The 22895-nt window shown below is 38.9% G+C and overlaps 2 protein-coding genes across 8 annotated transcripts in view; one reads left to right on the top strand and one right to left on the bottom strand.

Moving 5' to 3' along the window:
• The window catches only part of SRPX (sushi repeat containing protein X-linked), a 49386-nt gene extending 45348 nt beyond the window's left edge, over positions 1–4038 (top strand). For all 4 annotated transcript variants that reach the window (XM_089508082.1, XM_089508081.1, XM_089508083.1 and 1 more), the window contains 3 exons: positions 368–501; positions 2001–2122; positions 3594–4038. In XM_089508082.1, the coding sequence (XP_089364208.1) occupies positions 368–501; positions 2001–2122; positions 3594–3774 (437 nt within the window). In that variant the 3' untranslated portion in view covers positions 3775–4038. The remainder of the gene's footprint in view (positions 1–367; positions 502–2000; positions 2123–3593) is intronic.
• Positions 4039–6526: 2488 nt separating this feature from the next.
• Positions 6527–22895, bottom strand: part of SYTL5 (synaptotagmin like 5) — an 80094-nt gene continuing 63725 nt past the window's right edge. For 2 of the 4 annotated variants that reach the window (XM_089511826.1, XM_089511827.1), the window contains 7 exons: positions 22476–22654; positions 20702–20804; positions 19161–19322; positions 18071–18179; positions 16804–16939; positions 14500–14708; positions 7328–12900 (listed from right to left, as the gene is read on the bottom strand). In XM_089511826.1, coding sequence (XP_089367952.1) covers positions 12758–12900; positions 14500–14708; positions 16804–16939; positions 18071–18179; positions 19161–19322; positions 20702–20804; positions 22476–22654 — 1041 coding nt within the window. In that variant the 3' untranslated portion in view covers positions 7328–12757. Of the gene's footprint in view, positions 7028–7327; positions 12901–14499; positions 14709–15603; positions 15787–16803; positions 16940–18070; positions 18180–19160; positions 19323–20701; positions 20805–22475; positions 22655–22895 lie in introns of those variants that run through there. The other 2 variants (XM_089511825.1, XR_016280205.1) reach the window with 2 other exon arrangements.

Genomic DNA, 22895 nt, shown 5'->3' with positions numbered 1-22895 from the left:
GTTGTCCCTATTGTATATCAAAATATTTTGCTCTTACTCTTGAATGGGCAATTGAGATCCATTAAATTTATCAAAGGCCTGCTCCTGCGCTAGTTTCCCCTTGTTAAAGGAACTCCTTGAAAACTGTGTATGTGTTTAAAACACAAACAAAATTGATGTGGAAAAACACTTATGCCTCTAGTATTAAACTTCTCTTATAGAGCTAAGTGTGGAGACACTCTCAAGATGAGAGACTGCATTTTAGAATTTACTTCTGTACTACTTCTGGTAGAGCAGGTACTTTACAGCAATAAAGTTCTATGTTTGATTGGCAATTATTCTCATGTGAAAACAAATCTTAATATAATTTTTTTGTTTGTAATTTCAGCCATGAACATTAATGTTGGAGTGAGAACAGCAGCAGCCCTTTTGGACCAATTTTATGAGAAACGAAGGCTGCTGATCTTATCGACCCCTACTGCAGCCAATTACTTTTACAGATTGCAACTAGGAATGCTGCAGGTGAGGCACAAGTCCCTTCAGTATGAGTGGAAGTTAATTCTGCTCCAAAAACAATGCAGATGACCTGGAGCCACTAATGTTGCTTCCCCCATTCAGTTTAATATAAATTATGGTTTTGAAATGCAAGAGATTTAGCAGACATGCTAGCTGGAGGGAGGAGAAGGCAATTTTCACAATTCTTCCCTCTGTCCTGCATTCTCCAATATTTCAAAGTAGATGGCAGAGCAGAGGCTGTATGGGAATCAGCAAAAAATTCAGGTCACAAAATCTCTGGATCCAACTCTGTAGATACAGTTGGCCCTCTGTATCTATGGATTGTTTACCCACAAATTCAAGCATCCATGGCTTCAAAATCTTCCAAAAATATATATTTTTCAAAAAGCAAACCTTGATTTTGCCATTTTATATAAGGGAACTATTTTACTTTGCCACTATATTTAAACAGACTGAAGCATCCATGGATTTTGGTACCCATGGGGGTGGGGATCCTAGAACCAAACTGCATTGGATACTCAGGACCCACTGCATAAGCAGTGTGCAAACTGAACTAGAGAATGAAAGGATATTTGCTTTCTTCAGAAGGTAACTAAATCTCCTAACAATTCCTATGGAGCTGGGCCTTTGTTTTTAGTATAAGAGATGGCTCAAAATTATTGTTTTGTTCCACGCCCCTTCAAATTTTATAACAATACAGTGGGCCCTCGGTATCCATGGGGGATCTGTTCCGGCTCACAGCTGCTCAAGTTCCATTTACTTTAGTGGTGACACTGGCACATGGCTACACCACCATTGAAGACAATGGCAATTTGGAGGAGCCGCTTCCTCCTCCTCCTCTCACCCCTGCCACCTTTTCCCTCCCTTCTTCTCCACCTCTTTCCCTTCGCCCTTCACTCTTCCTCCTCCTTCCACCTCATGCTGCACCACACCTTCCTCTTCCCCCTGCCTTGCCTCCCTCCTCCTCCTACCTTGTGCTGCACTTTCCTCTTCCTTGTGCCACGCCATCTTCTTCCTCCTTTTCCTCATGCTGCGCCTTCCTCCTCCTCCTGTCATGTCGCCCCTTTCTCCTCCTCTTTCTTCTCTGCTCCACCCCACAGGCTTGCCATCCATGGATGCTCAAATCTGCAGATGGCAAGTCCGTATATAAGGAGGGCCCACTGTATTAATAATAAGAGAAATCTACCTATATGTAGTTATGTCTTTAAAAAACAGAGGTATCTGGTCCCTCTTTAACTTTATTTTCACACCTTTTAAAGCCTCAAGCTTTTAAAAAAGAATGTTGTGATTTTCATGTTACCTAATTAAGCCTGTCATGAATTGCCACATTTGCATTGTGTAGCCCTGAAATACATGCAGTCTTGGATGAAGCCTACTGTAAAGTAACAACATGTACAGAATATCTCTCTCCCACACCACAAAATACAACAATTTTGTAGAGAAGATTTCTGTTACAAATGAGTTACCTTGACATCTTTTTCCATTTTTTATCTTATTTATTTCAGCCAGCACTGTGTGGGTTAGATCTCCGTCATGTTACAGTGATTGAATTGGTTGGAGTCTATCCAGCACAGGTGGGAAGAATAGGATTAAGACTGATGCCTCCTGCCCTTGCTTTGCAACTCAGGTAAATTAAAACTTATTTAATAGTAGGAACTGCACCCTTATAATTGCCCATTAGTGTCTCAATTGGACTACACAAGATAAAGTGGTCACCTCCTTCCTCCCAAAATTGAGTATCTTGTCTTCATATCTGTAAAAGGCTGTAAGTGGCACACTAACAGTAGTGTTGAGCACAACCCTACCCTTACTCCCTGCAAAGGAAATGCCTGAACCCTTTTCTCTGTACAATTGTGCCACACAAGGCCTGTTTTCATTTTCCTTATATGCAAGTACATAACCAGTCAGAAGGGAATGGAATTCTTAGCTACCTATAGTCTGGTTATTGGCCATATCCCCCAGCTTAATCTGTGTATCTATGCCCAAGCATAGGGAATAAGCCAGGCTTCTGCAGGAACTCATCTTGGTGTTAACCAGCCAGAGTTCTGGCTCTCATTTACAACAACTCCTCACATCAACCATCTAGAGTTGAGATCCTGCATCATGGTGTAGTGTAATAGCCCCGCATTCAGAATTACACTATGCCTGCCTTGCCAACCCCCAGTCCACCTTTTAGCTCCAGGACCCTGCTCTCCATAGCCATTTACTGAGTAGTGGAGAGTAGCAACTGGTGGGAAAGTGTCCAGCAATGTCCCTGTAGCTAGACACAGAACAAGACCCTCTAGGGGTCTTTTACCTTCTGCAGCTGAAAGGTGGGATTTGGGGCGGTGGAGTCATTATGCAAAGTTGGATCAGCACAACAGCCCCAAAATGCCATATGATGGTGTAAGTTGGAGTTATCCAGTCATAAGTTACGAACAAGGTGCCAGCCTACAGATTTGTTTAGTGTGACATTTGAACCTTGCAACAGCTTTCTCCGTGGCTTTTTTTTCACCTGTTAAACCATGAGTTGTTTCTCTGGTTTATTCTAGGGCTATTTCTGTGGTTTGATGGGGGAGAAACAAGCCAGAGAGAGCTATTGCCAAGCTGGGATCTCATATTAACTATACCATGGACTATGATTTGTTTGGATGCTCTTGTTATAAGTAGTAGTAATCAGGAAACAAAAGGAATTCTGGCTTGTTGTGATGTGTGAGCTTGGCCAGTATGGTATTGTATACTTAAAGTTTCTGTGGCACATAACATCGATCTGCTTCCCATATAAAAGTAACCGGTGGGCAAAACTCCTGTAGTTTGTTGTTTTCCTTGTAAATTCTAAAAAAATAATATAATTTCTTAACAACGTGTTTAAAAATATTGATTGTCAATATTAGACACTGAAATCTAGATGGCTTGTTACAGCTTAACCTCTCTTTTCTTTTATTCCATATCCAAAAAGGCGGCCGGGGTGGGTGGGTAGATTTCTTCTTTTATGTTGACAAATTCATTAAAGGTAAATAATGTAAGAAATCAGTGGTGGTGGGGATAACAGTCCTGCTGTATGTATTGTGCTGTTTCATTAGACACAAACAAATCTATTTCTTTTTTCCCATCCTCAGGCTGTTACTTCGTATTCCTCACTATAACTTTAACATGGTTATAGTTGACAAACATGGTGTGGACAAAGAGCGATATCCTTTCCCAGCCACTCCTGCTGAGCTCTTTGCTCTCATTGACACTTTCCCTCTGAGAAAAGAAGAGATGAAATTACAAGCAGAATCGGGCCAGTCTTGTCCTTGATTCTGTATTCCAGCCATCCACATGCCAGTACTTTTGCTGCCTAAATTTTACTGGTGCTATGCAGAGCCTGGAAGTATGGAAATTACTGTTGTACAGATCTCATTTTAAAATATGTATGTTGTGAAAACTTTTTTATTTACATATAGGGGCCCTTTATTTTAGGAGATTTATTTCCTTCTGTGAAAAGCCTTGTTGAAGGTGTTGAATTGCCTTAAGAATTTTCAGAATAACTTCAAACATTAGTTCATGTGTAAATGTTTTTTTCTTTTTACAGATCTTTTATTAATAAAAATATTGTTTTGCATTTTTATTGTTCTAGCCTCACTTATTTAGGTATAAAATAAATAGCATTGGCTACTGCTAAGGAAAGTGGCAAAACATAACATTTTTTATCAGCAGAAAACTTTATTATCTGTCTGAAAGGCAGAATAAAGGCTTGTCAGTATATCACTTTTTATGGACAAGGTAGAGTGCAGATCAGGGCTTTCATCCTCCAGATGTTTTGGATTTCAAATCCTCAAGAGGCACAGCTGGTGTGGGCAATGATGAGTGATCATGGAATTTGTAGGCCAAACCATCTTCAGGGCAAGAGGGTCCACATCCTGGATTTAAAGTTATAAACAGATTTTCTGGACCAATAATGTTACTGCTTTTGCATGAAAAAGAAAATATACCTCCACTCTAGGCAATCAACTTGTCTAATTTATGATGGCTGGATTGAGAATATGTCTTCCATGGACAAAGGGTTGAGCTTACTAAAGCTGCTTCTGCCTAATTTTTGAAATCCCTTTTACCCCTATACCCCCATCAGTAGTGTCACAGACATTCTTGTGTAGCATTTTCAGGGGCTACAGAAGCTGCTTTTTCCCACTCAGGAGTATATCACACGGGGCTTTCTGGTGGTTTTCTGGGTCAGTTCAGGCTCATCTCCGAGGTGACTGCACTTCCAACGATGCAGTTTCATGTCGTAAAGTGACTGTGTTATCAGACACCATTGATTTCTATGGGAAGCGAGATGCTTCAGCAGTGTTTCCGAAGTGACCCCTCATTTTGGTAAAACCAGTAAAAAAAAAGGACTGCAGAAAATTTGCTTCCAAGCTCCCTTCGATTGCACTGAAAATTGGTCTGGTGTGGAATGCAGCTTTGCTACTGCTCTGGTACTCCACTGCAAATGCCCCGGAAGGGAGGAGGAGGAGGCAGCCCCCCCTGTCCCTTCCTCCCTGTGAGTGCCTGACACCCATGGGAAGGAAGGGAGGAGGAGGAGGCAGCACCAGCGCCAGCACCCGCGAAAAGGAAGGGAAAGAGGGAGCCCCGCCCCCAACCCCTTCTCCTCATGGGTCCATATTCGAATCGTTGAACCCTCCGGTGTGGTAATGCAATGTGCACTCACTCCCCTTTGCTTGAATCCGCATCACGTGACTTGCTTGGAATTGACCTGACTTCGCTTCCCCCTCAGTTCGGAAGGACAACAGAAAGGCAACCAGGTGTGGTAAAACATCATGTTTTTACCGTAATTCGCATTGCTAGACAGGAGTGACTCTGGATCTGGTGTGGAAAAACATCACACTTTGCATTGCTAGAACAGGAGTGACTGCGGATCTGAGCTGCAACCCCCCCCCCCCCCCCACATGTGATAAGGTCCTCAGTAGCATGCACATAAATGTAGATACAGCCCCAGTATTTAACAGGAGAAATGCATTCCCCTTTCCTGAAGCAATTTAGGTTTGTCACCTTTTCTCATGTAAATGAGTAGACAGAGCATGCTAGAAGCTACATCTCAAAAATCTATTTGGTCTGCTGAGCTAGGTTTTTTTTAGCCTCTGCCAGCAACACTCACTTCCAGACTACTATACCTTGTCATTTTCTATAAACCCCTAGTGTAGTGTAAAGTGAAACATCAGCTTCCAGAAAGTAGGAGCAAGAAAAATCCTTCACTTGAATGTTGCCGAGTTGGCTTGACAACTGTTAGAAAAGCTTGACAATCAAAACGTAACACATTTCATCTGTCTAGATGGCTTTTTTGCAGTGCTGCTCTACTACACACAAATCATCACCTGGGAGATGGGAGGAGGGAAGGCTGATATAAAATGAGGTGTGTCTACATAAATTCATCTTTTATAAAGCTCATGGGGCACCCGGCTTGTTCCTGTAAGAAATGAGCTACTGCACTAGAGGGGCCCTCTGGTCCAGCAGGGCTTTCATAATCAGTGACCTAGATGTATGCTCAGCAGGTAGGTTGTACCTATCCTCAGACATTTTGGTTAAGGAAGGAAATGTATGGCCCTCCTGAAGATGTTGAACAGCATTAGCCCTCAGGAGCACAGCTAACAAATGAGGGATGCAGTCTGAAGAGCCATGTGTCCCCCAATCCCTACATAATTTTTTTTTGTTAAAAGTGAAATGTTTTATTTGAAAAACAAAGTGTATTGCCGGTATCTGGTCTAGAAATTGTATCATCAAGGTTTCCAAGTTTACACATTCTTCTGAGACGAGTATTGAAATATTTACATGGCAAAAAGATTTAATTGTACGCAAAGCAAGACCTTACTTTACCATAACTATAAATTAATCTAGATGTTGTTCCACAAGGAGCATCCAAATACAGAGGAAAACAAAACAAGCTTGGGGGAGGCAGTGGGAAAAAAGGTCCTATCTGATTTTTGGTACAACTTAAAATGAAACTGCATTACATTATCCTTTGATACTCTCCCTGTCCAGCCTTTTCCAAATGCACAGCCATAACAGAATTAAATACATTAGAAAGACATCTGATTTTATTTAGCACAGACACTCAAATCATTTTGTTAATAAAAATAAAACACAAGTTTCTTCTGCAGCCATGTTGGTCATACAGATTTTTGTTGTTACTGATATTTCTTCTAATATAACTTTTCAATCCATCTCAAGACTAGACAGGACAGTAGACAATGCATACAGCCAATATAATTTATTGCTACATATGAATTGTGCTAATCAGCCTCCTCCTTTAGGAATGAAATATGGGAAGAAAACAACCCCATACCTTTTTAAAAATCTGAAGTTGATACTTGGCTACATCATCAGAGGGAAGAAGGCAATTAGTCCACATAATGCTAGAGAGCCCCTTGGACAATTAATACAAGCTCAGTCATCCTCATTGTGGTGCTCCAGATTATCTTCGAATGCAACTCCTCACCGTTAGCTGTGCTGATCGGGGCGATACACATCAGAAAAGCCACAGGTGTCCATCAATGCCTTAAGAGTATGCCTTGCCCTGTGTGATTGAGGGGATCTATCTTTAAATGCCATACACACCCCAGATATTCAAAATTCACTAGTTGTTACAAAACTGAGAAGAAGCACATATGTAACTTCTGGTGCACTCTTTATACATGTCTAGAAATGTGAAATTTTGAAGCTGGGGAAAATGGAAATTAACAGAAAAACTGAACAATACAATAGTAGCACCCTTTACAAATTGAAAATCACTTTTGTATTTTGGAAACTAAAATGCATTATATATATATATATATATATATATATACACACACACACACACACACACACACACACACATATACACACACACACACACATATACACACACACACATACTGGTTTGGCATAAAATTTGGCATAAAATTGATATATTAAAAGTAGAGTTTATTCAGAATTATAAATATAAATGGAACTTGATTTTATTTTTGTTAGAAACAGAGCTTCAAGGTTCACCCAAACTATTAAAAAAAAAATTCTTTGGTTTTGTCTGTCTTTTGGAGCAGGCAAAACCCCCAATAGAAACAGCAGATACCATCAACTAGCAGAAGAAAATTTTGTCACCCCAAATTCTTAATAGCATCAAGCAGACAGAAGATAGTTACTGCCATAAAGCCAATTAAGAGAAGATCAGGAATTGTAATGATCTGATACTGTACATAGTCTCTCACACAAAGGACTTTCTCTTACATGGTTTTTAGAAACTTTTTTGGGGCAGTACTTGAGCACTTTATCTTAAACATTTTAAATAACCTATGTTTTCTGGGGGGGGGGGGATGCTTTGAGGAGAATGGATGGGTAGTGTTTAGCTTTTACCTTCTTTACAGCCCCGAGGCTTCATATTACTAGAATATCTACTTAGAAATAAGCTCGAATGCACTTAATGGGTTTTCCTCCACGGCAAGTAGGTATAGGATCCACCATTTTCTCCCATTTTCAACAGCAAAACAAAGCCTTTGTATATTTTTTGAATACTACCAATTTCAAAATTTAACACTGAATTTTTAAACCCAGTAATGGAAAATTAGGCTTTAAGTTTATAAAAAGGCAACTGAACAGGCAAATGATTCTTCACTGGTCTTTCATATTTGTTTAAAGAAGGATAAAAGGGGGAACGGGAGAGAACAGATTTATCAATTTCATGTTGGTGCTGTGCACATGCACAATCAACAACCCTGCACTTCTGGGTAGTAGCTGGTATCACAGAGGGTCCATTTTCACCAAGGCCATTTGCAGCATGAATTTCAGGATATAAATATAATGAGCACATTGTGAACACTGAAGTGGTCCCAAGCTACTGATGTGCTGTTCCTGAATCACTGTTCTTCCTTTTCCATTTGCTAATGCAGTTCCCTGCACTAAAAACCTGCTTCACAGAAGCAGTCTAATTTACATGCTGTATTTTACCACATTATATATTAAATAAAGATGGACAAAGCCAAAAGCTTTTATGACTTCAGTCTACTGGAATGCAGAACTGAATCTATAGGTTAGTCATACTTGGAGAAGATCATTCTGAATGGGAATGATTAACATCCCATTGATTTAAAACAGTCTACTCTACTCTAAATCATAAAGTCTGAATCCAACAGTATCAGTTCCAGTATATCTATGGAATTCTCCCCAAATTATTCCTTTGATTTCTTAAACTGAGATTCTACACCAAATACTTAGTTACATATACTAAGTAGAGGCATGGCCCACCCCACCCAATATCCTGACGCTGGGCAGCAACTACTCCAAGTGATGAGGGTTTGTTTTTCCTGTCAATCAGGGTTCAGTAGATTGATGTCCGCCCCCTTCCCGAAACACACACACAAGAAAGCAGAATTATTGTTGCAATTCCTCCTTGTATCAGAGATCGCTGATGAAAATGGAGTGGAAACATCTATTTACTGTGCTTTTATTAACAGGAGAACAGACCCCTATCACTCACAGTATTTGCCGCCTAGTATGTTAGGACTGAGAGACTTTTACAATTTCCACATATTCCTTACACTATTGAATATACATGGGTTATGAATACAAATCAGTTATGAATACATAACACTCTGGGTTACCTCATTTGTAACTGGACTCATGAATTCCAGCCATTGTAAATATTTGCAAATAATCCAGGTTGGGTTTGTCTCAAAAATGACAATAGTACAGCACAATAACTACCTTTTTACCATTGTATGAATTTCAGAAATTTATAAAAACTATTGTTGATGGGGACAGCTGCCGCTCATTGTTGCAAACAGGTCTGTGCATGTTCATTAACCCTGATTTTCTGGTGTCTCCCTCCCGCCTTTGTTTTTCATATTGCTTCTCTTTGGCTGTGTTCTTTAGAAATAACATAATATTTTCAAAGAGCGTCTTTAAAAATCATACAGATACTTGACAAATTTGGACCATGTAAGTTAGTGATAGTTAGTTAAACTATAGTTGATTCATTTCTAAGGGTCCTCATATCATGAGCATATCACCTTGGTGCTGGCCATTTTAATGAACATCTAGAGTAACCATTTGTGCAAGGTTATATCACTTAAGTTACTATGGGCTGGCATCCTGTTAGCAGCATACACGTTTAAGTCTTTTTGACTGCTATGAAGGTTGGTATTACCCCCTGCCTCCCTCCACAATAAGCAAAGCTGCCTACCCAAATCTATCCAATAGCTGCTCAATCTGGACAAAGAGACCAAGGTTGTAGAAGCATCTGGTTATGTCCCTGTAGATAGACACAGAGCTTTTACAACAACAGATTAGACTTCCAGAGGATCCTGGTGGACCTCAGAGGTTGATGTAATTGCTTTGTGTCTAGTTATGAGGGCATATCCAGATGCTTCTGTGATTCTTCCCACTCCACCAGGCACCAGTATCCAGAAACAGGACTGTTCAGTGGCTCTCAGTAGTTCTGAAGGGTGGTAAATGGCTCAGTATAGTAGTTCTGCAGGCTATATGGGTGGTGCTGGCTAAATTTAGTCCCTAAAGGACTTGCTACAATGCGACTACAAACACATCTCATGCTTAGTAGTGTGGTTTGAAGTTATGGCCATGTTCCCCTTGCCTCAAGAGTGCTAAAGACAGTTACTTGTGTCTGGGAGTTAACATGGTATTTAGTAACAAATGCATAAATGAAAGTTCAAGTATCGAGATGTCTGTGGAAGAGGGCTTTAACTGAGAAGTAGCTTTTACACTGGCATATCCAGTGTAAGCCAAATCAAACTAAGCCAAACAACCCTCCTGGGTAGCTCAATTGGGACAAGGCCTCTTCTTAAGACATTTGAGAGCTCCTGCCAGCTGGAACAGCCTGTGCTGAGCTAGAAAGCCCAATTGTAGACACAGTGTAAGATTTCACAAATGTATAAAGCCTACCAATATGAATAGTATCCCAAGTCTCACAGTGGCTAATGTTTATTTTTAGGGGAGTTGGCTTTAGTTTCACAGGTGCAAACAGGAACTTGGGCTTTTCTTGAGGAGCAAAGGCATCTGGCCATTTGCTGTTTATCTGAAACAAGACAGTGCTTTAAGAACCACTGAGACACTACCCTGTCTCTGCTACAACTGTGATTCACCACTCTGTGGGTGGCTTGAGTGGCAAAATCTAGTGTAGCATCAATAACATCTGACTGAAAGGACTAGTCTGTTTGATAGGAAAATACCTTATTGGCTATTGCTGTGAACAGCTTGTAGGCACAAGGACTTCAGAATAGACTTCAGGGTACAAGTAAGAAAATTAACTTCCATGGAAGTTTACTCCTCCTTGAGTAAAAAACAGAACACACCTTTTGAATCCTTAAGGCAGTGTGCCACCTCAGGTTACTGTGTCTACAGGCTGTTTGAATTCCAGTGACAAAAGAGCATGGTGGTAATAAATGCATAACAAGATTAATACTATGCACTGTTTCTTCTCATGCCTAAATCAGAGGTTTATGAATAGAGATTTGAAGGGACAATCTGGGAAGGAGATGGGGATGGTGATAGTGATATTATTAGTTTTCAAGTGCTTAAAAAGGATTTACTATAAGGATTTATTTGTTCACTCCATCCATAATTTCATATAATCAGGAGGTACACTTAGTTAAATTATTAGGAAAATCAACTCTTAGTGCAGTTTAATAATCTACAGTGAGGTTGGAGAATCTCTTATCTTCAGAATTCTGAAAGAGCTAGACAGACACTACGTGACCCTGTCTTAGGGCAGAGATGATATTGTTTGCGCAATACTTTACAACCATCTAGGAAAAACACGAACCCTTTCTTCCTGTCCAATTACATAAAGGCTGGCATCCTGTTCATGATAAATGCAAGCATAAATCCATCTTATACCTGCATGTATCTTTTTTTATTTAGTGAGGGCTTGTGTTTTCTTGCCTCATCTGAAGTTACCAAACACAGTTTTGCTATGAAAGCCCTCCTGACCAGCCCAAGATTTCTGTAAGATAGAGCTTCGGCACTTAAAATGGTGTAAAACTGCATTATTTCTACAGTGTACATACACCCTGAGATTCTGGCAGATCTCGGCAAAAGTTATCAGTCTACATCTTTCTATGGAATCTAATCAAATAATTCTCTGGTTTCTCCCATCCACACTCTGCTCTCCCCCAGCCACAGAATGATGGTGAAGGAGGGATACCGCAACAAAACTGTATGTCTCGGGGAGCGGGGTGATGAGTGGGGAACCATATGCGGTGCTGGGCAATGTGGGATCTTAGTTGCAGTCATCTAATGAATTAAACTTAGCTATCATTAGCGAGGAAGCGTGGTGTAGTGGTTTAACTCTGGAAAGCAGGGTTTGAATCCCCACTCAGACATGCTTTTCAAAACACATTGGGTGACCTTGGCCAAGTCACACTCTCTCAGCCTCAGAGGATAGCAATGGCAAACCCGCTGTGAAGAAACATGCCAAGAAAACCCTGTGATAAGTTCTCCTCAGGGTTGCCATAAGTCGGAAACAACCTGAAGGCAAATAACACAGATAGATCATCAGAATAAGATATTGTAACACAACAGCAACTACTTCGTTATCTGATTTGTTTGGTAGCTTGCAACCTATGCTTTTATAACATGTGCAGAAATTTTGTCGATGCACTGTACCACTGATGATATTTAGGGGACTCTTGTCATTTCTATTTTGGCAATGTCAGCTGGTCTGTAAAAACCTCTCACATAGCAGTTTTGCTTGTGAGTTGGTAAATGGAGATTCTTGAATTGCTCATTAGTAAGCCCACGACTGGGAACCATTCATAGAAATGAGGCTGCAGAAGCTGGGACATGGAAGTTGGAAATAATTACTGCAAGAAGTAATTGTAATTGCAGCTTGCCTGCAATCCAAAAGCCACCTCACCTCTTAGCTTTGTAACCAATTTATTAATCACACTTTTTCTGCGAAAATACATGTTAAAATAATCTTAACTTAAAAAATGAAATTATATTCTGTAGAGGATTTTAGAGGGTCTTATTCCAGCTACTGAATCGTACCTGGGAAATCCAGTCTCTGAAGTGGCTTTGCCAAATTCTGCTAGGCAAGCCAGAACAGTGGTAAAATATGTATGGAAGAAAGTGCTAAATGCTTTTATAGTTCATTGCAGAAGCTTTAAAGTCTATGTTGAAGAAGAGTCTTTGTCTTTTCTATTTTACATGTGCAAATTATTACAGAAGGTGCTCCACTGTAGATCAGCCTCCATGACACTATTGTGTAACTGGCTAGATACCTGGAGTAAATCCTGTCCAAATAGCATTTCTCTTAGAGTCTGCGTTTTCCCATGCTAGATCTCAGCATTAAAACACCTTCCACAGAATCTCCAGGACAATCAATCATTCTTTGCCAAAGAAGCTGCTCTTCCCCTTGAGAATCCATCCAGTCCGCTTCTTTTCCATTACTTAAACCTGTAAATTGTAAAATGGTGATGATTAACGTATTGTTCCAATTAGAAAAAAATACCAAGTACTGTATATTCCATTCTATAACATTTGAAACCTATTATTTTTCTTTTCATTAACAGAAAAAGAAAACCATTATTAATCTACAATGCACTTAGGACCAGCTACTAAAAAAGTGCACTTTCTATTAAAGGGGGAAAACAGGATCAAAAATAAAAATTAAAATAAATAATATGAAAAGTAGCAAATACATTCTGAGAATGGCAATGCTCTAAGTCTCGTGCACTCAATGTTTAATTTGCTCTCACTTTTTGATTAAAGACAAAACAAGTACATTTAAAATTATTAATGAAAATGTGTATTTTGTATTTATGTTTGCAACTTCTGCAGAAACAGGTTCTAAAAGGGCAGAGTGCCCTTTTACATTCAGGCTGGCCTTTAGGATTTGCCTCTACTTTTGAGAGTGACAAAATAGGAAACATTTAACTTGAAATAAGTTGACCTTTGTTTTAAATTTTAAAAATATCTCTTGCATTTAGCTCATGCAAAGATGGTATGACAAAGAATAAATCATTTTTGTTTAGAAATTGCTTGAAAACTATAGCTGATTCATATTTAACTTTATAAATAAAACCTAAAACAGGAATTTTTAAGCAGTCTTTCAAGTTACAAAGACTCAATGAGGCAGAAGTGTTATTTCTGTTTCTGCTTCCTGTGAATTCTGGTGTAAAAAATGATACTTGATCCACTAGCAGTGACAAGTTCCTCCATCAATACCAGAAGCATGAAACAATCAGCACAATTATTCATTATTCCAGCTTCTGTAAACAAGGGGTTGGGAATTCTGGCCTAAGGCACATATCAGGTCCTGGGCTCCTATATGACAAGACTCTTTCAGTTCCCTAACCTACAGTTTTTTAAAATTACCCAAATCTACCCCTCAAACCATCATGAAAACACGGCAATTTCCCCATTCCCCATACCTCCAACATACTGTAAACCAAAGAAAAAACATGAAAAATTGTCGTTTTTCTAACTAAAGCCAAAACTAGAACTACTTTTATGTCAGTTTTGATCATGGTAGGAACAAGGACATGATCAAAAGTCCTTCACTACAGTGTAGTTGTCCATCCGTAATGTAAACCCACCCTTGCATGTGCATTATAGGAAGTAAAAATAAAAACTGCATGGAATCATGATTTGCATCACTGGGAGGCAGATCTCAGGCAGATAAGTAGCCTGCTTTGTATACCAAAAATTTGCCAAAAAAGTAATAGTAGAAGGCATAAATCTTTGAGCAGAATTTCTTTGCAGTACTTCCAAACTCTAATGACTAGTAAAACAAAGTTTCAAGTTGGTTTCAGATTTCTATAATCTATTTATTCTTGTTACTCTACTTTTTAGGACAAGCCTTTGGAAAGCAGCTTACAATAAAATGGTTAAAGCCAATATAACAATAGAATAAAACATCATATAGAAAAAAATAAAAAAAGCACCAGCTGCAATAAAAAAATCTTGGAGGAATTAATCCTTACAGTTGGAAAAAGCAGTAACACAAAGCAAAGGAAAGCAACAACTCCTGCCAAGTCATATTACTACTCTTACCACTTCCAGTACTCAAGCGAACACCTCCCAGGAAGATATTGCTGGAAAGGGACTCCTTGTCCCAGACAGTGAGTTCTACACATACATTGTGTATATCTCTCGGATTCAAGCCACTAAAAGTGAAAGTATGATTCCAGTGGGGATTAACACTCTTTTTTATTACATGGGTTTTGTGTTTGGATGCTTTGTTGTTGTCTGGAAGCAGGTACCTAAAACAGAATAGGAAAAATACATGAGGAGATTATGTTTTGTAATGAATGTCACAGGTTATAACTACAAATAGCCTAATGATACGAGATTAATACATGGCGGGAGATAAGAAAATATTAGGACAACACATTCTACTGACAAAGAAAAGCATGCTATGCAGGCAAAAATAGCACTTAAGTTCACAACCCAATTATCTTGCTCTAATCTCACCCTTGGTGACAAATTTCTCACTGTAAAAATCATTCCCTGACTCATCCTGGCAATTTGTTGGTAAAATACACATTCCCAATACAGAAGTCTGAAAAAACCACAATGCCACTATAAACACAACACTCAGTTTCCTAAGATAGCAATACGTGGATTAGAGGAAAGGTCCCAAAAGTCAGTCTCAGATAGTTTGGTGCTGTTGATAATCAGGTTGCTCCGCTCTCCATTACATAACATGCAGCAGTGAAATAAATACCAGAACCCCTCATGGTAATAAGTCTTACAGTTCAACTTATACTCTTTTCTATGGAATTATAAACTATAAAGGACTGGAGCTTTTAAAAACAAGAAGGCATCCTTTAAATAAAAGGGTGTCTTGTCTAAATTGAGAATAAGAGGAGCACAGACTCTAGCAAAACTAGTTAATAAGGTGCATATGAATTTTTTTTGACAAGTTACAAATATTGAGACAAATAATTACATAAATATATAAGGAGCAGGAAACTAGTCAGCAAGACAGACCAAGACAGCAAACTAGTCTATGATGGGTGGAAGACGTGTAGCAACTATGACTGCTGACTATAATAGATCAACTAATTACTGATGAGAGAGGTGTGTTTGTAATTTTTTTTAAAAAAGACAGCAAACTACTCAGTAAAGACTTTCTTACACAAGCCTTGGGCTCACCTCAGTTTTGCCACAATCACATTATTGAAAGAGAATGGAAACATTCTGGGTTGGGAGTTTTTAGTATTCCATATCAATTCAACAGTGGAATAGGGGCTTTTTGTGTCATCAATGGTCCAGTTCTTTTGCATTCACCCTTTACTTGCCTTCATGTTCCACGCCCTATCCAGGATGTTTTTAATGCTGTAATGCAATTCTGAAGTTATGTGAATATAATTTAGAAAAGAAAAGAAAAGAAAAGAAAAGAAAAAGAAAGAAAGAAAGAAAGAAAGAAAGAAAGAAAGAAAGAAAGAAAATGAAAGAAAGTGTATGTGGGGGGTGGGGGTGGGAGAACAGCCTGTTTGGGAATACAGGGTGGGGTAGGGGGGAGAGGGGGAAAGGAGGAGACAGACACCCCATGACTATCCCGTATCAGGACTGCTGCAGGAGTAACGTATTGCACCTGTGGAGTATTCAGGTGGCAGCACAATGGGATACTTATTGATGGGTTTTCCCATCAATGAAAAGATGCACTCTAACAGCACTTCAGAGGTGCAACAGCATGGCTCAAAGGCAACATTGTGTGATACTGTCACTTTAGAAGATATTGGATCAATATTCATGTCTCAATCAATCTTTTTAGGCGACCTATCTTAAGAACTAAGGGGGGGGGGATACAGACTGGAAGAAAGCCCCTTCTGCCCCAGATGAAGGCCGCAGCAGACAAATGGCATGGCCTCCAGGAAGCCTAAAAAGAACCTGCACCCAGCAGGGTTTTTTTATGCCACGTGCGGGATACATCAATTTCTTGGACTAGGTGTGAGTAATAAAGGTAGCCAGTTTTTTAGATTAATACTAAAATATTATAGACAAGAACAATCCAAGCAGCCTACAAAGAGCTCCAAAAATATTTTTTAGAACCACATGAATGGCAAATCAAGTGCAGTGTATATAACAGTACAGTGATACCTATTGGTGCAAAAACCAACCAACTAACAAACAAAACCCATGAAAAGCAACTTCATATAACCAGTAAAGGAGTTTTCATTGGGGACTAATCAAGAGTACTAAGTAATAACAGTAATAACTAATCAAGAGTAAACAAGATCTTAACAGTTTTAGTAGATATTGTGGTGGCAGTGGAGGTCAATAAATAATTCAGTGCAAAAATATCCAACATCCACTAGCATTTTAAGCAAAAAACAAGATGTAAGAAATTACCCTTTCACAAATGTATCAGAGGTTCCTCCTGACTTCACAGCCATTAAATTCTTGGCTTCCTTGATGACAACTTCTAATATACCACCTGATGGTAACTGTGAGTTTGACTTCTTTCCTTTCTTATAACTCTTCTTGCCTTGAATAAAATCATGACAAGTAAATATTTACCAATATCAACAATGTGTTGTCAAACTTTAATTCCTTATGTATTCTGCATTACAGACTTGTATATACTGCATACCCATCTGCATGTCTCTCACATCTTACCCAAATGGATACCCATATCTCACACAACATTCTTGTCGGGGACCAGAAAAATGTATGCACCACATACATACGTTTTGTCTCTTGTTCATAAAAGGGTTTCCTCCACCCAAATCACACATCCTTCAGAACTGGTCACTCATTCACAACTAAAGCTTTGTTCTTTCCCCTTACTTTCTCACCTTCATAAACATAGTGTATCTTCCTGTAAAAAGGCTGATGTGCCCAAATACATTCCAATAAATATAATGTCGTTTCCCAAAAAGGGGGATAGTTTGACACTTACCAAGAAGCTCAATGTTAACTACTTCTAAAAAGTGGCTGATAGTACAGCGGTTTAAGGACATACATTTTAAAAAGAATTAATAAAAAGAGGCTAGACAAAAACCCTGAAAAGGGGACAGAACTGGAGCTCCGAACAAACTAAACCATACAAAGGCTTAGAAACCTGTATGTGAAGACTGAAGATGGATGAGAAAGAGATAAATTGTAACAAAACCAGTAATAGTGTAGGGCATAATGAAGACTTCAACATTTGAATAAAATCAACAACAGTTCATGTACAAAATGGGATACTTCCCCAAAAATGTATATGCACCTTTTTATATAAAAGATGCTTCTCTATTTTATGTAGATATTATTAGCACGTTTCTGTAATATTCTGTGTACAATGAAAATGTCAAGCCTCCTCAGCCAACAACAAAATCAAATTATAACAAAAGGCTGCAGAACTGACAGCTGATAAATCAGGTTTGATTTATTTAGGAAAACTGGTGAATCCTATGCGCTCTCTCAAGGGGTATAGCTGGGGCCTCAGCATTCAGAAAAACAAAACCATCTGTGGTTTGAAATTCCTTTTGAGATTGGTAACTAATTGAGTACTCAGCAACTGCAATCTTCTACAGTCTAGTAATTTTATGCCTTATGTCTGCAGTACAAGATGGCAAATTTCAATTATCTATTGAAAAACAGTGCTGGATGCTGGGATCAATGTTTATTATACCTTGAATCTCTCCTAATGGAAGTGTTAGGTTCCTCTCAGGGGGGATATACCTTAAGACAACTACCAGCTCTCCCTTATACTGAAGGCCAGCGTCAGCTGCAAGCTCCCTCTGAAAGAATGAAACAAACAGAAGAATGTCTTGTTGGAATTAATGTAGCTTTTTCTTCTAGCTATTTACAATGTATAAACAAATCATTTAGACTGTTGTGAGTGGGTGGTTGATGAAGATCAATAGCCTACAAATCACTACTTTCTATGGTCTGTCAGCACAATGGAAGATGAGTGGTTTTTGGCCTTGCACAGCTGTTTCCTTCCTCCTTGAACTTTTTCCTCCTGGCAGCATAGGGAAGTTACATGTACACAATAACACTGCCCAGTTACAATGTGGGCCTCTTGTTGAAACTCTAGACTCTGACTTTCTACAGGCTACTAAATAGTCATTAAATTCGATGTCAAGGTATAACCTCTGCCTATGAAATAACAAAAAAGCATTGTGGTCATGCTTCCATTGTGCAGAGATTAGATAAATCTGAACTGTAGAAGTTCAAAACCTGCAGAATGTGGCAAAAAGTGTCAGAGAAGACATGGCAAACCCTGTGTGGTCAAGCATGGCTCTCAAGCTATCTTGAGAGGCCAAACCTGTTTATACATTTAAATGGTAGCAAGCACAAGAGAAACAAAATCTGGAACAGCTGCAAAAAAGCTGGCTTGCTCAGGCAGCTTGAGAGACATTTAGTGCTATTCCAATGATAGCATGGTACACATAACACATCCTCAACTGCTCTTGATTTGCAGCAATTGATTTTATTTCAACCTGAATAGCCTTACTGTGCCAGACCCAAAGTACTTCTAAACTGTGTCTCTTGCAATGGCTAACTACACACACAGCAACACACAGAGACAATGACCCAATACTGCAGTGATTTCTCTGTTCTTCTTCCCAACAGCCTACTATTTGCAAATATTTATCTTCTAGTTAACAGGCAAGTTCAAGCTGAAATTCATAAAGCACATCTCTCACATAAAACAAGTTGCTCCATGTAAAACCTAAACATTTAGTCCAGGTACCAGTGAACTGAGACATCTTTACCTTGGGCTGAAGCAAAAACCACTCATCTGCTTGATTTTCAAAGTTCCAGGAGTCCAAAGGTATCTCCACTTCTCCAAGAAAGCTATTATGCCCAAATCTGTCATAATGCCAGACAGAAAGCTGTAGGGTTCGAGTCTCGAGCTGTGTATGGCTGATGACATACTATCAAATAACAAAGGACAAAGAGGAACACATTTGCATGGCAAGGATTTAATGCCCCATAAACTGAGAGGACTGGAGCTCTTAGAACCTTTCACTAAGGAAGGTGCAAACAGCTGATAAACAAAGTACAAAAGAAACATTTTCCCTCTCTGCTAGGACAGACCTAATCAGTCAGTGAAGGCTCTTCTAAGAGAGATTTATACAATGCAAGTCTCTTCTTGAAAGCCTATTTTTCTTGCTGCTGCCTGTTTCTGTATCAAATTACTATTTCCACAGATGGAGCTTCTTTTTTTAAAAAAAATATTTTGTTATTGTAATTTATGCAGATGATGAAACTGATTCTTCGTTTTTCTTTTAAAAAAGGAAAAAAGAAGGAAAAGCAAAAAGTAATGTTGAATTCTACAAAAATTAAGATAAAATATTTATGACTTTGCTCCTTCATTTCTGACATGTATTTTTGAAAAATCATTCTTTGGATCATGGAGTCTAGAAGGTTACTCTTTCTTTAAAGTAAGGCTAAGAATGTTGTAAAGCACCAGAAAACTCTGGGGCAGGGCAGGAATGAGAATCACTTGGCCCATGGCTACATACTGCCTCTGGTGCCTTCCAGTTTCCCCAGGGAGAGCTGCAGCAGTCCACATCCAATTGCATGATGGCAGATGTGCCTATCCCTATGCTTCAGCTCTATGAAGCAACATGATTGGAAAGGCACCCATGAGTGGATTTCCAAACTGACAGAATACAAAAGAAGTTCTCAAGGGCTTCAAGCCTTCCTCCTGAAACCCAACACTTCAGCTGTGGCTGGATTCATGTTGTGGATTTTTGTTGTTGTTGTTGTTGTTATTGTTTTTATTAAAGAATAAAACCAAAGAATAATGAAAGAGTTCTCCCAAAATTCTGATATTGGGCACCTTGACTATAATAAAGAATTAAGATTTTTCCAGGATTTCCATCACAAGGGAATGAAAAATGAATCTCTGAAAGCTACACACAGAAATGTTAGGAAATGGGATACTGTAATATCTATTAGATCCAGCATAAATCCAAATACCCAGTCTAATGGGTATTTTGTAGAAAAAGTCATAAAAATCAACCCAATTCTTGACAGCTCACTGCCTAAAAAGGAAGGAAAATAAGTTGTCCAAAAAAGAGTGTGAGGAAGGGAAGGACAAAGAGCACAGGGGAGTCTGAACAGAAAAACAGTAATTCCTTCTCTAAATCACTGATTGGCCCTCTGCACCCCCATCTCCATGTAACAAGGATGACAACTATTTTAACTCAACAATCTTTCATTTTTCAAAGCAGTGTTTCATTTGCTACTAAATCAGATCACAAAAGGAAGGAAGAAGTGTGTTTTATGATTCACTCCTAGATCTCACCTTCAGTATGTCACTGAATTCTGGATTAGTGGTGTTGCTTTTGATTTTTGTCTTGCGCTTGCTTTGGCGAGACTTGTCCGGCAGAAGGTATGCTTTGACATAGCTATAATGAAAGTAGTAAATCATTAACAGAATCTAGAAAATGCCCCAATGCTGCACACACACAGGAAATGCTTACAGCATGGCAGTAATCCTAGAAACAAAATGAGCAATTTGTGATGCATGAGAAAGCAGAACAGTTTTATTCTCTCTCTCATGTATTGCAGTGTAGGCCCTGTTCTCCCTGAGATGATTAACATTTGTATAGGCTGCACTATTTCAGAGTCCAGGTGAATGTTTACATGACTGATCTTTCATATTTTTAATAAAAAATCCCTGTACAGGGAAGAAGACTTTTTCTAACCTAATTTCTCCTGGGCACACCCATTTTCTATGTGGAAAAATGTATATATGTACAGTTAGCCCTCCACATTTGCAGCTTTGACTTTTGCGGATTTGATTATTTGTGGTTTTGATTAATATGTTCTCTCTAGGAATCTCTAGATCCTCCAGAGAAACTCTACCAGAAGCTGACCACAGAGTTGTGTGGTAGAACCTAGAGGTTCCTTGAGAAAACACTTCTCTAGGCATTTGTAGGTCCTCCAGTATGATTCTATGATCAACATCTGGCAGATGTTGACCAAAGAGTTGCATTGGAGGACCTGGATATTCCTAGAGAGGTGTTTTCTTTTGCCGTTTTTCCACATTCACGGGAGTCTTCAACCCTAACCCTAGCGAATGTGGAGGGAGCACTGTATATGTGTGTGTGTGTTTATGTACAGAACAGCATTCAGTCATATAAGCCCTACATTTGCAGCCTGAATGACACAGGTTTATCAACATGGTGAAAACTGAATTACGTCTCACAATCCTAAGTGATGCCATGAAAACCACAAACAAAATATCCTTTGTACTTCCTTCATTTCATGCTCATGAAATAATTGAACAATGAAATTATATTCATTCTGGAAATCAAAGCATTGGCTAATTATATATCTATATCTATCTATCTATAGAGAGAGAATGGTGTAGTGGTTTGAGCACTGAGATTCTTGAGATCAGGGTTTGATTCCTCACTTGGCCATGGAAACCCACTGGTGATCTTGGGTGAGTCACGCACACTCAGCCCCAGAAAACCCTGTGATAGGTTTGCATTAGCATCACCATAAATCAGAAACAACTTTACAGGGAACTGTGTGTACCTTAAAGTTGGAAGCTAAGGTTTTCAATCTCCTCCTTATGGATTTAAAAGTAAGAGGCAAGGGAAGGAAGGAAGTGTGTAAGCAAAAACTTCACCATGGCTCATTCACATATAAACAAACCATTGATTTTCAGAACTACTACAGAGTTCTCTCTAACTTTCACTGCAGTGTGTGGAATAATGGACTTGGAGAAACTCTTCCTTCTCCTTAACTCTGCCAATCTGCTGCACAATGAGAAAATGCACTACTTAAGTCATCTTGCAGGTAAACAGGCTGGGAGATATCAGAATCTTATCTCACTCCAAGTGAGGTTTGTAAAAAATAAGGAAAAGGTAGAGATTTCTGCTGTTCCTCATCTTCTGCAAACCACAGTCACATCTGGAAGCCTGTGCAGGCTACTGATGTTCACCTTGCCAGAGACTCAGGAAGTAAGTGAATATGTGGATATTTGTGGATGTACTGTCTTACAAAGAAAATATGACTAAAATGACAAAAATAAATAGAAGGTTAAAGAAGAATCCTTTTTTGCTTACGGATCTGTTCTTTGCTTCTTTTCATCCGCTATGGCCAAATTCTTGCATTTTTTTACAAGAATATTGAGGGCACCTGTTTTATAGCTGTAGCTAATTTGGAGACAAATTTCACCACTGATCTTCACGTTACCATAGTCCCCAGTTTCGCTATATACACTCATCATACTATTAATGCTAGTCTGAAAAAAAGAACAAAGAAAAAGAAGAAGGAAGTCCATCAAACTGAGTCATATCTTTTAAGAGCCAGATTTCTAATACCATTAATGTTAAAATAACTGATAATTCCCTTTGCCTTTGAAAGACATGAATAAAGATAAACAGAATGAACACATTAGGCATTATACTACAGAAAATAGGAAGGTGATATATATTGTATCATACCGCTGGTCCATTTATCCCAGTACAGTCAACTCTTACTGA

Source organism: Sceloporus occidentalis, unplaced genomic scaffold (assembly GCF_023333645.1).
Source record: "Sceloporus occidentalis isolate IW3139 unplaced genomic scaffold, rSceOcc1.0.p SCAF_2, whole genome shotgun sequence".
Taxonomy (NCBI): domain Eukaryota; kingdom Metazoa; phylum Chordata; class Lepidosauria; order Squamata; family Phrynosomatidae; genus Sceloporus; species Sceloporus occidentalis.
This window is presented reverse-complemented; position numbering and strand designations above follow the sequence as displayed.